This window comes from Macrotis lagotis, chromosome X (assembly GCF_037893015.1).
Source record: "Macrotis lagotis isolate mMagLag1 chromosome X, bilby.v1.9.chrom.fasta, whole genome shotgun sequence".
Classification (NCBI taxonomy): Eukaryota; Metazoa; Chordata; class Mammalia; order Peramelemorphia; family Peramelidae; genus Macrotis; species Macrotis lagotis.
In genome coordinates this window covers 670,783,081-670,795,530 of record NC_133666.1, presented here as the reverse complement: position 1 = coordinate 670,795,530, position 12,450 = coordinate 670,783,081, and the positions used below count along the sequence as shown (strand labels likewise).

The 12,450-nt window shown below is 41.0% G+C and overlaps 1 protein-coding gene across 5 annotated transcripts in view; it reads right to left on the bottom strand.

Moving 5' to 3' along the window:
- Positions 1-11,013, bottom strand: part of IFT81 (intraflagellar transport 81) — an 87,894-nt gene extending 76,881 nt beyond the window's left edge. For 4 of the 5 annotated variants that reach the window (XR_012472267.1, XM_074205630.1, XM_074205628.1 and 1 more), the window contains exons 1-5: positions 10,881-11,013; positions 8,604-8,653; positions 6,463-6,626; positions 5,436-5,539; positions 4,696-4,876 (exon numbers count right to left, since the gene is read on the bottom strand). Coding sequence is in view for 4 of the 5 variants with exons in the window: in XM_074205630.1 (XP_074061731.1) it covers positions 4,696-4,876; positions 5,436-5,539; positions 6,463-6,606 (429 nt within the window). In the remaining variant the exon portion in view is untranslated. Of the gene's footprint in view, positions 1-4,695; positions 4,877-5,435; positions 5,540-6,462; positions 6,627-8,603; positions 8,654-10,623; positions 10,719-10,880 lie in introns of those variants that run through there. The other variant, XM_074205629.1, reaches the window with a different exon arrangement.
- Between the last annotated feature and the right edge of the window lie 1,437 nt (positions 11,014-12,450).

The window sequence follows — 12,450 nt, the reverse complement described above, 5'->3', positions numbered from 1 at the left end:
TTACAACTTTAAGTTTCTCTGATCTACTTCATAAGATATAAATTTTTATAATCTATACTTATTCAGTTAATAAACAGAGTAACTACAGTAAAACTACTAAATTTCTACCAGAATTCATTTCTTATAACATTATTTATGGATAAAATTCTTTCATGTTTATATCCAATAAACAAAATTGCAGGCTTATAATATAGAAGAGGAGTTCAGGTATGTTTTTTACAAAAATCTATGACACAAATTATTTAAATTTTTTTTCCCATTGTTCTGTTCTAGAAGCATCCCTCTGAGCTTCAGTAAAGAGAGAGGTTCTCCTTCTGATTGTCTGGACTTTCTGCACCACCTCACAGCAGGCAGTTCCCTCTGCCAGTGCATTCTCTTCACCCACCAAGTACCTCCACCACTTCAATCCCTTCCTTGGACTACTGGATTCTTCCTAGAATTTCCATTTTGAGGAAAGTGCCCAGGGCATATATGTCTTCATTCCTCTCTGAGCTCTACTATTGACTAAGCACTTTCTCCACCATGTCCTCTTGCAGGTACCTTCCCCCCTTCTCCCCCAACATTCAGTTCCTTTGAAGTAATATTTTCCTTCATTGGAATGAAAGTTCCTTGAGGGCAGAGATGGCCTTTCTTTCTGCTTGTATTTGTATTTTTGCACTTTATTAGTACAGTGTCTGGCACATAAAGCTTAATATAGGATTGTAGAGGAGGCAGCTAGGTGGCTCAGTGGATGGAGCTCTGAGTCTGGAGTTCAAATCTAGCCTCAAATCTAGCCTCAAATATTTACTAGCTGTGTGACCTTGGGTAAGTCACTTAACCCATTTTACCTTAATCCAGTGGAGAAGGAAATGGCAAACACCAGTATCTGGGCCAAGGAACAATATGGTTCATGGGGTCACGAAGAGTGTACATTGACTGAATGACAACCACAATGCTTGTTGGCTTAATTTGGAAGGAGTTTTCAGAGGACCCTCCAGACCAATCTCTACCTGAACAAAAATCCCCTATCCAAAACCCCTGCCAAAGAGTCATCCAGTCTTGGCGTAAAGACCCCAGGTGACAGGAAACCAAGGACAGTAGCCATTTCATTTTTCTAGAGACCTAAGGAAGTTTTTTCCCTTACATTAGAACTTCTTCTAAACTGGCTTCTTTCCTTTGCTAAATTCCCTCACTGTTCCTAATCCAAACCTCTAGGATCAAGGAGGACAAGGGCAGACCTCTTTCAGTGAAAACCCTGTAGTTCCTTGGTGACGGCTACCCGTTTCTCCTAAGTCCAGATGTCCCCAGTTCCTTCAACTGATTTTCATATGGTATGACCTCAGTGTCCTTCAGTATATAGGCTGCCCACTCCTGGAGGCTTGAAAATTTATCAATGTCCTTCCAAAAATATAACATCACTGAATACCATCGCCCGGTCATTGGCCTCTAGCTACCTAGCTTGACTTGGACTCAAACACCATCATCAACATCCTCCCTCCCACTCTCCCAGGATAAACTCATCATCATGGAGACTGTTATACCCCCAGCAATACCTTTGGTTGTTTTTGCCCTTTGACTGGAGACTTAAAGAGGGTGAAGCAAAAATGCCTCCCACAGCCTCCCTGTAAATGCTTAGCACAATGACTGATAAATGTTTATCATCTCCAGATGTGATCTGACCACAGAGTTCCAAGCAGGACCATCATCCCCATCCTGGACATTACGCCTCTCTTAATGAAGCCAAGGATCACCTTAGTGCTTTTAGCTACCATGTCACACTGCTAACACACCAAGTTTGCAGTTCACTTAAAACTTTCAAACAAACTTCACCATCTTGTGTTTGAAGTTGATTTCTCTGAACCCAAGTATAAGACTTTCTATTTATACCTAGTAAATTGCTATCTTACAAGATTTGGCCCAATATTCTAGCTTTGGGGGAATGAATAATCTGTAAACCTCCATGTCTTTGTATGCACCTGAAATAGTCGGTTCTCCTCTCTCTGTCTTTTGACATCCAGGACACCATGGTAGAGTAGAAAGGTGTTAAATCTGGCATCAGGAGAGATCCGGGTTTGTACTCCAACTCTAAAGTTACTAGCTATATGACTACAATTAAGTCACCTAATTTTGGAACCAAACCATCTTGATTTCTTCATATGTGAAAAGGGGGGAACGATACTCAAAAAGTAGTTAGGAAGACCAAAAAGAGCCTTCATTATAGCACTCTGTAAACTTGTAAACATCTTGGAAAAAAAATCAGCATTCTTTCATTCCTTTGTGACCTCTATCTTTGATAGTCATTTTGGCTCTTTGTGAGCAAAGGTTCCTTTTCTAATGGCTACTAATTACTCCTTCATTTTGCCAAGAGGTAATATAAAACTCAGTGGCAAACAGTTTACAGGTTTCATTTTTCACTTTTTTGAAAATCAAGACAGACTCTGGTGGTGTTATAGATCTCCATGATCTTTCAAAGATCATTAACAATGGTTTAGTAATCACAATCTACATTTCATTCACTGTCCTAATATACTTTCATTTGGACTTAATAAATCTTGAATCATTAAGCACATGCTATCTTCCTATTTGAGTTGAAACCTGAATTTGTCATTTTGGTTGGGTCTGTTGTAATTCAGAGGATTCTCCATAGCAAAGAAAAAAGAAGCAAAACTGGAATTAAGTAGTTCTGTCTCTTCTCCATTTATCCATTTATCATTGCCTCATCAGTCCAATCTATTTCTAAATCTCCTTTTTCCCCCCCAAAAGACTGAAAAAAATCCCTTTCCTTCCAATTTGTTTTCCTTACTAACCTTAGCAAAGTATGAACTTTAATACTTCTACTACAATTTGTTTTAAACAGTTGGTATCTGTTGTTTTTACATCTTTTTTTTACATCTTTTCCACATATACCCTTCTCCCCTCTCCTAGAGGAGCTTGTGAGTTATCTAACAAAGGGATAAATGTAATTCAGCAAAACTAACTAGGGCATCTAATTATCTAGTCCAGTCCCCTCATTTTACAGCTACTCTAGTCTTCCCACTTCATTCTATCAATGAGGAAACTGAGGCCTAGAGTTTCCATTGTTGACTTTCCACCAAATGTTCTCCACTAAGAAGGAACACCTGAGCAAGGTTGCAAAGGAAGGGAAGAATGCTGATATTTACATAGTGCTTACAGTTTACAAAGTGCTTTAATAAAGATCTCTTTGCATCCTCATAACTACTTTTTGAGAATCATTACCCTCTTTTTATATATGAAGTAATCAAGGCTCAGAAATTAGGTGACTTAACCACAGTCACACAGCTAGTAACTTCACTGTTGGGAGTACAAATCTGGATCTCTCCTGATGCCAAATTTACTACCTTTCTACCCTACCATAGTGTCCTGGATGTCAAAAGACAGAGGGAGGAGAACAGATGACTTCAGGTATATCCAAAGACATAGAGGTTTACAGAGGGTATGATAAAAACAGAAAATTGTAAAACATTTTAATGTGATTACAGCAAAAGAGAGAAAAGGTAGATGGCTGGAAAAACTCAGGTTGTGGAAGGTCTTGGATGCTAGACCAAAGAGTATATGCTTTATTTAAGTAGACAAAACAGAGCCACTGAGGTTTTTTGAGCAGCAGGAATTAGAACAATGCTTTAGAAACATTACTTGGCAGTTACATGGAGGATAAATGGGGGAAAAAACCCAGGATCAGGAGGACCAGTTGTCAGGATTATTACAATATTTCAGATTAAAAGTAAAAAAGGGGGCAGCTAGATGGTACAATGGATAGAATACCAGTCTTGGGGTCAAGAGGACCTGAGTTCAAATCTGGATTCAAACACTTGATACTTACTGTGTGACCTTGGGCAAGTCACTTAACCCATTGCCTTGCAACCCCCCCCCCAAAAAAAAGTGACAAGGGTTTGAACTAGGGCAATGGCAGCAGAAAGGAGGAAATGGATACTAGAAATTTTTCAGAAGTAGTTAATAAGGCTTTTTCAACTGATTGGGTATAGGAAGTGATTGGGTATAGGAAGTGAAGAAGGGTAAGAGTCAAAAATATTTCATTTGTCTCCCTATTAAGAGTTTAAATTTTTTTAATTATCAAACAATGAGTCTTTTAATTCTTTTACTTTTCTCTCACAAAACTATCTAATACAATGTTCTATCTACTGCACAATAAATTCATTCTTAATGAAGGTTTTGAGGCACCCTAGCCTGTAATTATATACAGAAAACTGTTATATGAGAACATGATAATTTCCCTGTACTCTATCTAAAGTTTCTGAATATTTTTGTTATTTAGCTATTATATTAAAATTTAATTCTCATAAACCTTTCAAACCAGAAATTCTAAAAGGGAAAAAACTTTTGCTAATGTCTCTGTTGACATAAGACTGATATATTAAGATGAAAATCTTTCAGCTGTTTGATATATATCAATTTTTAAAGATATGGTAATATTTGAATATTTCCTTTTTTTGTTTGTTTTTTGCAGGGCAATAAGGTTAAGTGACTTTTCCAAGATCACACAGCTGGGTAATTATTAAGTGTCTAAGTCAGATTTGAACCAAGATCCTCCTCACTCCAGAGTCAATGCTCTATCTACTTCACCACCTAGCTGCCCCTATTCAAATATTTTCAATACTTCCCATTTTTTTGTGGATATTTGGTATCACATAGAGCAATTAACACCCATTTAAAATTCTCAGTTCATTTAAGTTGTACCTGTTTATTGGTGTCAGCCACAGTTTCATCCTGAAGGAATTCAGCTGGGACCTCAAGTTTTATTAAAAAACGGGCTAAGTATGCTCTTTTCTTTAGCTCATTGGTCCGCTGCAGAAGCCAATGTAGAACTGGGTGAATTACAGGTTTACTCCCAATAACCAGACCTTGGCGAAAGGTACTCCTAAACAATAAGAGAAGTTCATTGACTTAAGAACAAAAAACTGCTATTAGGAAATTGAAGTCATAGATTTATTTGCTCAAAACCCAATTAATTTCTCACTATTGTCAAAAATAGTTTGTGAAGTTAATCATTCTGAAGTAAATCTGTCTATTATCCAGAAATTGAAGCACAAAATAGGTACCCATCACATGTACTATCAGTTTTATTTGAGATGCAGGACAAAATTTGATAAAGGTGCTAGTTCATTGGTCTAGTCAACCTTAATTAACTTTTCAATTAATTCACTTAAGTGATATTTCTATGAAAGGACAAAATCGGTGAACTATCTCAGCGGAAAGAATGTGATTAGGTCGCCTTTCTTTGATGAAAGAACTGACCCACTTAAAAATGCTCATGAGGCTTCTTAATGACAGAACTGAAATATAATAATAAGCACTATAAGAGGCATAATGTTATTTTAAAATACAATGAAATTCTGAACTTGTCCTGACAGATTGTGCAAGTTTTGGATTTTCTAAAATATTTATTTTAATGAAGCAAAAAATGAACATATCCTTACATGTCAGTGGCATTTCCTGGAGGTTTATATTTAAGGATCCCGAGAAGGCTCAACATTCGCTTAGCTGTCTGATCTGGCATCTCCTCTCTTATATCAACAACTTGCTAGTAAGTAAAGAAAAGTGAATACAGAACAATGAACTTATTAAAAAAGAAAACTATGTTGATGAAATGTGTCCTTTTATTGCAGGATAAGTAACAGAATAGTTTCTTATAAAGCAGGTATTATTTCAGAAACCTCATTTCAAAGTCCCCAAATTATATATACAAGTAGGGCCAGGAGTCATATTATGGTTGTCAAACTAAAATATGTTCAGCCAACAAAGGAAAGGGTAAGCGTGTGGTAGCCTGCACCAAAATAGCAGTTATTGTGAAAGCATTTTTATCCCAAGGCCAAGTATCTTCACCTGTGGTATGGAGAATAATTCCTATATAAGGTATAAAGAGATTCCAGAATTTTATAAGGCCTTTGGAAATCTATGCTAACTTTGGAGGGTGATGGCTGGATTTCACACCCACCCAACCCATGGTGACTCTGGGAAAAGTGGCTTCCCCTCTTTGAGCTGGTTTCCTCCTCTGTAAAATGAAACTTCCCTAGATAGCTTCCCAAGTCCCTTCCAACTGATAATATGTTTATTTTGGTTTTTAGCAAGGCAATAAGCTTAAGTGACTTGCCCAAGGTCACACATCTAGTTAAGTATCAAGCATTTGAACTCAGGTCCTCTTGGCTCCAGGACCAGTGCTTTATCCACTGTGCCACCAATTGCCCCATTAATATGATTCAATGGACCAGGAAGGCCTAAATAGATTCAAGAGATAAAGGGATGTTGAGTCCATTACCCTCCTTTTACAAAGGAGTCAAAGAAAGCTTTGAGCTCCTGCCCCAAAACCCAGTGAGATCCACAGCCAGACTTTCCTAGAACACTGCACAGCCCAATTACACTTGTCAGAGAAGCTAATGGAGGAAATTCAGACATGGCCTTAATGAATTTCTACTTGAATTCTCTACTTCAAATTTCACTTCTTACCTTCGGGTCAATCTCAGCAAGAACATCATTGAGAACTTGTAATAGTTGCATTGGCTCCAGGGAATCAAATGTGATTAAATTGTAGTTCTTCTTAAAAGGCTCCTTATTGAGCTTCTCCACAATGAATTTGATTTGATCACTCATAATTGGGTCCTTAAATTATTCTAGAGAATAAAAAGGCAAAGTGCTTCAAAAATGGAAATAAAAGTTATGTAAGATGAATATAAAGAATAATAAAGCACATGGAAATTCAATACAGTAAGCATATATTGGGGGGGAAAGGATATTTTTAAGTATAGAAATCAGGGTATGTAAATCACAAGAAAAAAGACTCAGAAAATTAATTCATGTTCACCTCTAATAACCTTCACGTTTACCTCCCACCAATCACCAGTTGGGGGCCATACCTGGAACCATTCATCTGGATTTTGTTCCTTGTAAATCCCCAGTGGGGACAAGAGTCCTCTGCTCCCTTCATTGCTATTGAATCTCATCTTCTATCTCAGTGTATTCTCCTCATCTCTCAAGTCTTCTCCTACCCCACCCCACCCTATCCTTCCAAGTCCAACTCAAATGTCATTTTTTCCATGAAGTCTTCTATGATTTCCCTTGCTGGATGGGATTCCTTCCTCTGAACACCACAATCTTTAGTTTATGCTTTTCTTGTACACTTCTATTTGATTTTCATTATCTTCTTATCCTTTTTTGAGGGGGGGAGGGATGGAAGATGTCTGGGCCCTATTTCATCCCTGTGGAAACTACTTCCATTTGCAGATATGCAACTGTGTAATTCAGTTGCTGGGAAACTGAGAGCTTCACTAACAATCCCATAATCACCCAGTTAATATGTGTCAGAGATGGACCTTGAACTCAGTCTTTTATCCACTAAGTATCACAGATAAAAGCCGAACAAGCATCCATTGACCTTCCTGAGCACATAGGACAGGGCTTATATGTACAGAGCAGCTCCATAGACTGCATTTGTTCAATTGAATATTTGATGCTTCAATCAAACATTCAAGCAACCAGCTACAATATGTCAGACACTGGGAGAGGAGGGGGCACAAAGAAAAAAATTCAATTGTCCTTGGCCCCCAGTAAATACACTCTAACAGGAAAGACAGCAGCCCCATATCTAAGTAAATGCAAAATAAATACAAGGTAGTATGTGTGTGGGAGCAGGAGAACAGTAAGGGTTCCAGAAAAGCTTCCTGTGGGAGGTAGTATTTGATCTGAGTTTTGAAGGAATAAGGGGCAAAAACAATCATGCAAATTAACAGTGGCTTGTGGCCAAGAACTAGAAATGTTAGACCTAGGCTAAAAGAAATGGGATTGTGAAAAAATCAAAATCTGTTCTATATACTGACATAGCTCTAACAAGCTACTGAAGTTTCCTACCTCTGATATATTACTAATTGGGCAAAGGAAAGAGTGGTGATAATTTATCTACCTACAAGCATAGAAAAAAATTAAATTTTCACTGAGTTTTTTTGAGTAGGATCTCAATCTGAAATAGGAATATAAAATTATACCAGTGGGAGTTAATATTAATATATATACATTATTTGAATTCTTAAAAATTGATAATTAATATCAAATACTTATTTGATGTTTTGAAGCAAATATTTTGAAAAACAAGTCTCCTGTAAAAACTTCTTCTAACTTTGAAAGACCTCTGACTTCATGAGTTCCATTGACACAGATCACATCTTCACAAATTAAGACTCTCTTGGAGTTGCTGCAGCCCCCTGACTACCCTGGTAGTCAATCTCCAAGTGATAAGTCACTCCACAGGCTGGTCCTCCAGAGTCAAATTGGTAAATTTGGCATAATTTGCAAAAAGCTGCTAGTTCCAGCTCTCCTAATTCTATGACTTTGCTGTCATAACCAATACCTAGGTTCACCTATAAGGCACCCAATGAAGTCTTCAGTGAAGGTTGAAAAATAAGAATAAAAATAAAAACAAAGAAAATTCTCTTGCCCCCTCTCCAAAGGCAAGAATGATATTAGGAAACAATGATAGCAAGTAAAAGATTTGTAGTGGTGTAAGTCATTTCATAAAATCAAAACCTTTATATAAATGGAACTTCCTAATAAATACTCAAATTCTTCTTGTTTTAAAATGATATTTAAGTACATACCCAGTTCACAAATTGTACATGAATGACTTCTGATGGGTTGTGATCTGTACCTGTAGAAGGAGAGCCCAGGTCAAAGATCAAATTCTCCTTTTAAACTTTATAGAAAAGCAAACTCCTGACTCTTATAAAGCTTTGCAATGATTTTTTTTTTAAAAGCCATCTGCAAATGAGCAAAATGACTTTGCAAAACAGTAGAAGGTTGCTACTTCTGGTCCTCTGTTTTCTAAGGTTTTCTTATCCTGATTTTCAAATGCTCAATTTCTCCGTAATGAAGGCACACCATGCACATGACACTGATGTACTGAACAGGTAGGCCCATCTTTCTGCCCACTGGGTTCACTGCTCTAAAAATAAGTAAAGCAATTAATCTCCAAATTTCATCAGAAGGTCATCACACGAACTCACAAACCATTTACCCAAATTAGAACCCAAGGGGAGAAAGAAATTAAAACCAGGACATCACACGCTTCTTGTGCAGCTTAATACAGTAGAGAGAGCACTGGATCTGGAAATCAGAAAGCCTGCGTTCAAATCCCACCCTTCTGACTTAGTACTTTTATGACCTTGAACAAGTTACTTCATCTGGGCCTCACTCAGTTTCCACAGCTGTAAAATTAGGAGACTGGGCTAAAGGACCCTCTGAAGTCTCTGATCTGATGAAGCTTGAGAAGGTAATGCTGCTCTAGTACCTTAGATGTAATGGGGGCAGGCATGAGACAGGGTCGATAAGGGGGTGAGCTCATAGATCCCTGGGTTTGGGGATTTGGGAGATGAAGGCTGATCTCATGCTTGTTACTGTTTAGAGAGGAAATTCACAAGCTGCATAATGCGCTGGTCTTTTCCAGCTTGAGGTTCAATGACTGCTGATCCCCCCAAAAAAGCTGATGTGAGGGTGATCTCTCTTAAGGCAAGTCTGCAGCTTTTCCTCTGGGCTCCTGCTGAATCATCCTCTCTTAGTGGGGGTCCGGTGGAAAACCAGGTTAATCCACTTTTGAGAAGAGGGACAAGGATTAGAGGACATAAAATCATAGGCAGGACCTTCAAGATCTGCTGATGCCAACTCCCCTCATTTTACCAATGGGGAAACTGAGGCCATTTCATTCAACTCCTTTATTTTTACAGATTGGGAAACTGAGACTCAGGGAGATTAAAAGATTATGTAGCTTTAAACCTGGGAAGGTCCTTGAAGGTCATTTAGTCCTTCTCCCTCCTGTTACAAATTGAAATCCAGAGAATTTGTTAAAATAACACAGAACTGGAGTTGGTAGGGTACCTTCAAGGTTAGCTAGTCCAACTCCCTCATTTTACAAGTAGGGAAACTGAGACCCAGAGAGAATTGTGTAAATATCACAAATCTGGAGCTCCTAGGGGCCTTTCAAGGCCATTTAGATCAACTCCCTCATTTTACAAGTGGGGAAACTGAGACCCAGAGGGAATGGGTTAAGTATTAAATTACTGGGGTTCATAGGGGACCTTCAAAGCCATTTTGTTCAACTCCCTCATTTTACAAGTGGGGAAACTGAGGCCCAGGGAGAATTGTTTAAATATCACAAATCTGGAGCTCCTAGGGGACCTTCAAAGCCATTTTTGTCCAACTCCCTCGTTTTACAAGTGAGGAACCTGAGACCCAGGGGGAATGGGTTAAATATCACAAATCTGGAGCTCCTAGGGGACCTTCAAAGCCATTATTGTCCAGTTCCCTCGTTTTACAAGTGAGGAACCTGAGACCGGGGGGAATGGGCTAAATATCACAAATCTGGAGCTCCTAGGGGGCCTTCAAGGCCATTATTGTCCAGTTCCCTCATTTTACAAGTGGGGAAACTGAGACTCAGGGGGATGGGCTAAATATCACAAATCTGGAGCTCCTAGGGGACCTTCAAGACCATTTAGACCAACTCCCTCATTTTACAAGTGGGGAAACTGAGACCCAGAGGGAATGGGTTAAATATCACAAATCTGGAGCTCCTAGGGGCCTTCACGGCCATTACTGTCCAGCGCCCGCGGTTTACAAGTGGGGAACCTGAGACCGGGGGGACGGGTTCACTCTCACTCCCGGGGGTCACAGCGGCTCTTCGGGGCCACTTCGCCCCCGGCCCCGGGCCACGCGGGACCCCGCCCCGCCTTCCTCCGGCAGAGGCCCCCCGCCCCGCCCCCCGCCCTGGCTCTGGGGGAGGGGAGGGCGCGGCCTCCACATTCCCGCCGGCTGCCGAGCCTCGCGTCCGGAGAAGGCCACGGGGGGCCCCTGGAGCCCGGAGCCCGGAAGGGGGTCGGCGTTACCTCCACTCCTCACGACGCGATTTTTCCCCCCAGGATTAGGGCTGGGGCGGGGGAGCGCCTCGGGATGGGGGGGCCGGAGACAGAGCCGCTTAGCAACAGTTGCTAGGTCGAGGTTCGTCTCTTCCGGCGGGGCGGGGCGGGGGGCGGGGCGGGGGCGGGCGCTCGCCCCGCCACGCGTCCCCGGGAAGAGCGCGCCGGCGCCGGCCGCAAGGCGCGTGCGCGGGTGGCCGGGCGGTTGCCGGGCGACGCCGCGACGCGCTGCCCCGGGGCCCCTCCGCGCCCTCCTTTCCCGCCCAGTGGCCCGGCCCAGATCAGCCCGCCGCGGTGCAAACAAATAGAATAAATGAATGAAATGAAAGAATAAATAAAAATGAATAAATGAATGAATAAAACAAACAAGTAAATATGCCCCAAGTCCCCTGGAGGGCCGCGCAGACGCAGAGGGGTCACCCTTAGGTGTGAATGGCAGCGGACTGCGGGGCGGCTGGCCAGCTGCAGCCGGAGACAGAGACCCCCGCCCTAGAGGCCGGAGGCCAGCTCCCCTCCCCCTCCGAGGTGAACACCAAGGAGGGGCCTGGCCTAGGTGACACGTGGCCCTCTCTCTCTGGAGCGTGGATTTCCTAATTCTATATATTTTATTAATTTCTCTATATTTTATTAATTTCATGTTGGTTTCCTCTCTTCCCATACCAGTCCCGGAGGGGCGTCTGGCCACTCCCGCCCTTCCCCCAAGCCCCTTGCCAGGGGGAATCTGCCATGTCCCCGATATTTTAAATTTATTTATTTATTTTGAGTTTTACAATATTCCCCCTATTCTTGCTTCCCTTCCCCCACAGAAGTCAGTCTGTTAGTATTTACTTTGTTTCCTTGTTGTACATTGATCTAAGTTGCATGTAATGAGAGAGAAATCATAATAAGGGAGAAAAATAAAGTATAAGAGATATTACATAATAAGATATCAGGTTTTTTTTTCTAAATTAAAGGTAATAGTCCTTGGTCTTTGTTTAAACACCACAGTTCTTTCTCTGGATACAGATGGTATTCTGCATTGCAGACAGCCCCAAATTGTCCCTGGTTGTTGCCCTGATGGAATGAGCAAGTCCATCAAGGTTGATCCTCGCTCCCATGTTGCTGTTAGGGTGTACAGTGTTTTTCTGGCTCTGCTCATCTCACTCAGCATCAGTTCGTGCAAATCCCCGCAGGCTTCCCTGAATTCCCGTCCTCCTGGTTTCTAATGGAACAATAGTGTTCCATGACATACATATGCCACAGTTTGCTAAGCCATTCCCCAATGGAAGGACATTTACTTGATTTCCAATTCTTTGGCACCACAAACAAGGCTGCTATGAATATTTTTGTACAAGTGATGTTTTTACCCTTTTTCATCATCCCTTCAGGGTCTATACCCAGTAGTGGTATTGCTGGATCAAAGGGTCTGCACATTTTTGTTGCCCTTTGGGCCTAATTCCTAATTGCTCTCCAGAAAGGTTGGATGAGTTCACAGCCCCACCAACAGTGTCCCAGATTTCCCACATCCCTTCCAACAATGATCATTGCCCTTTCTGGAAAG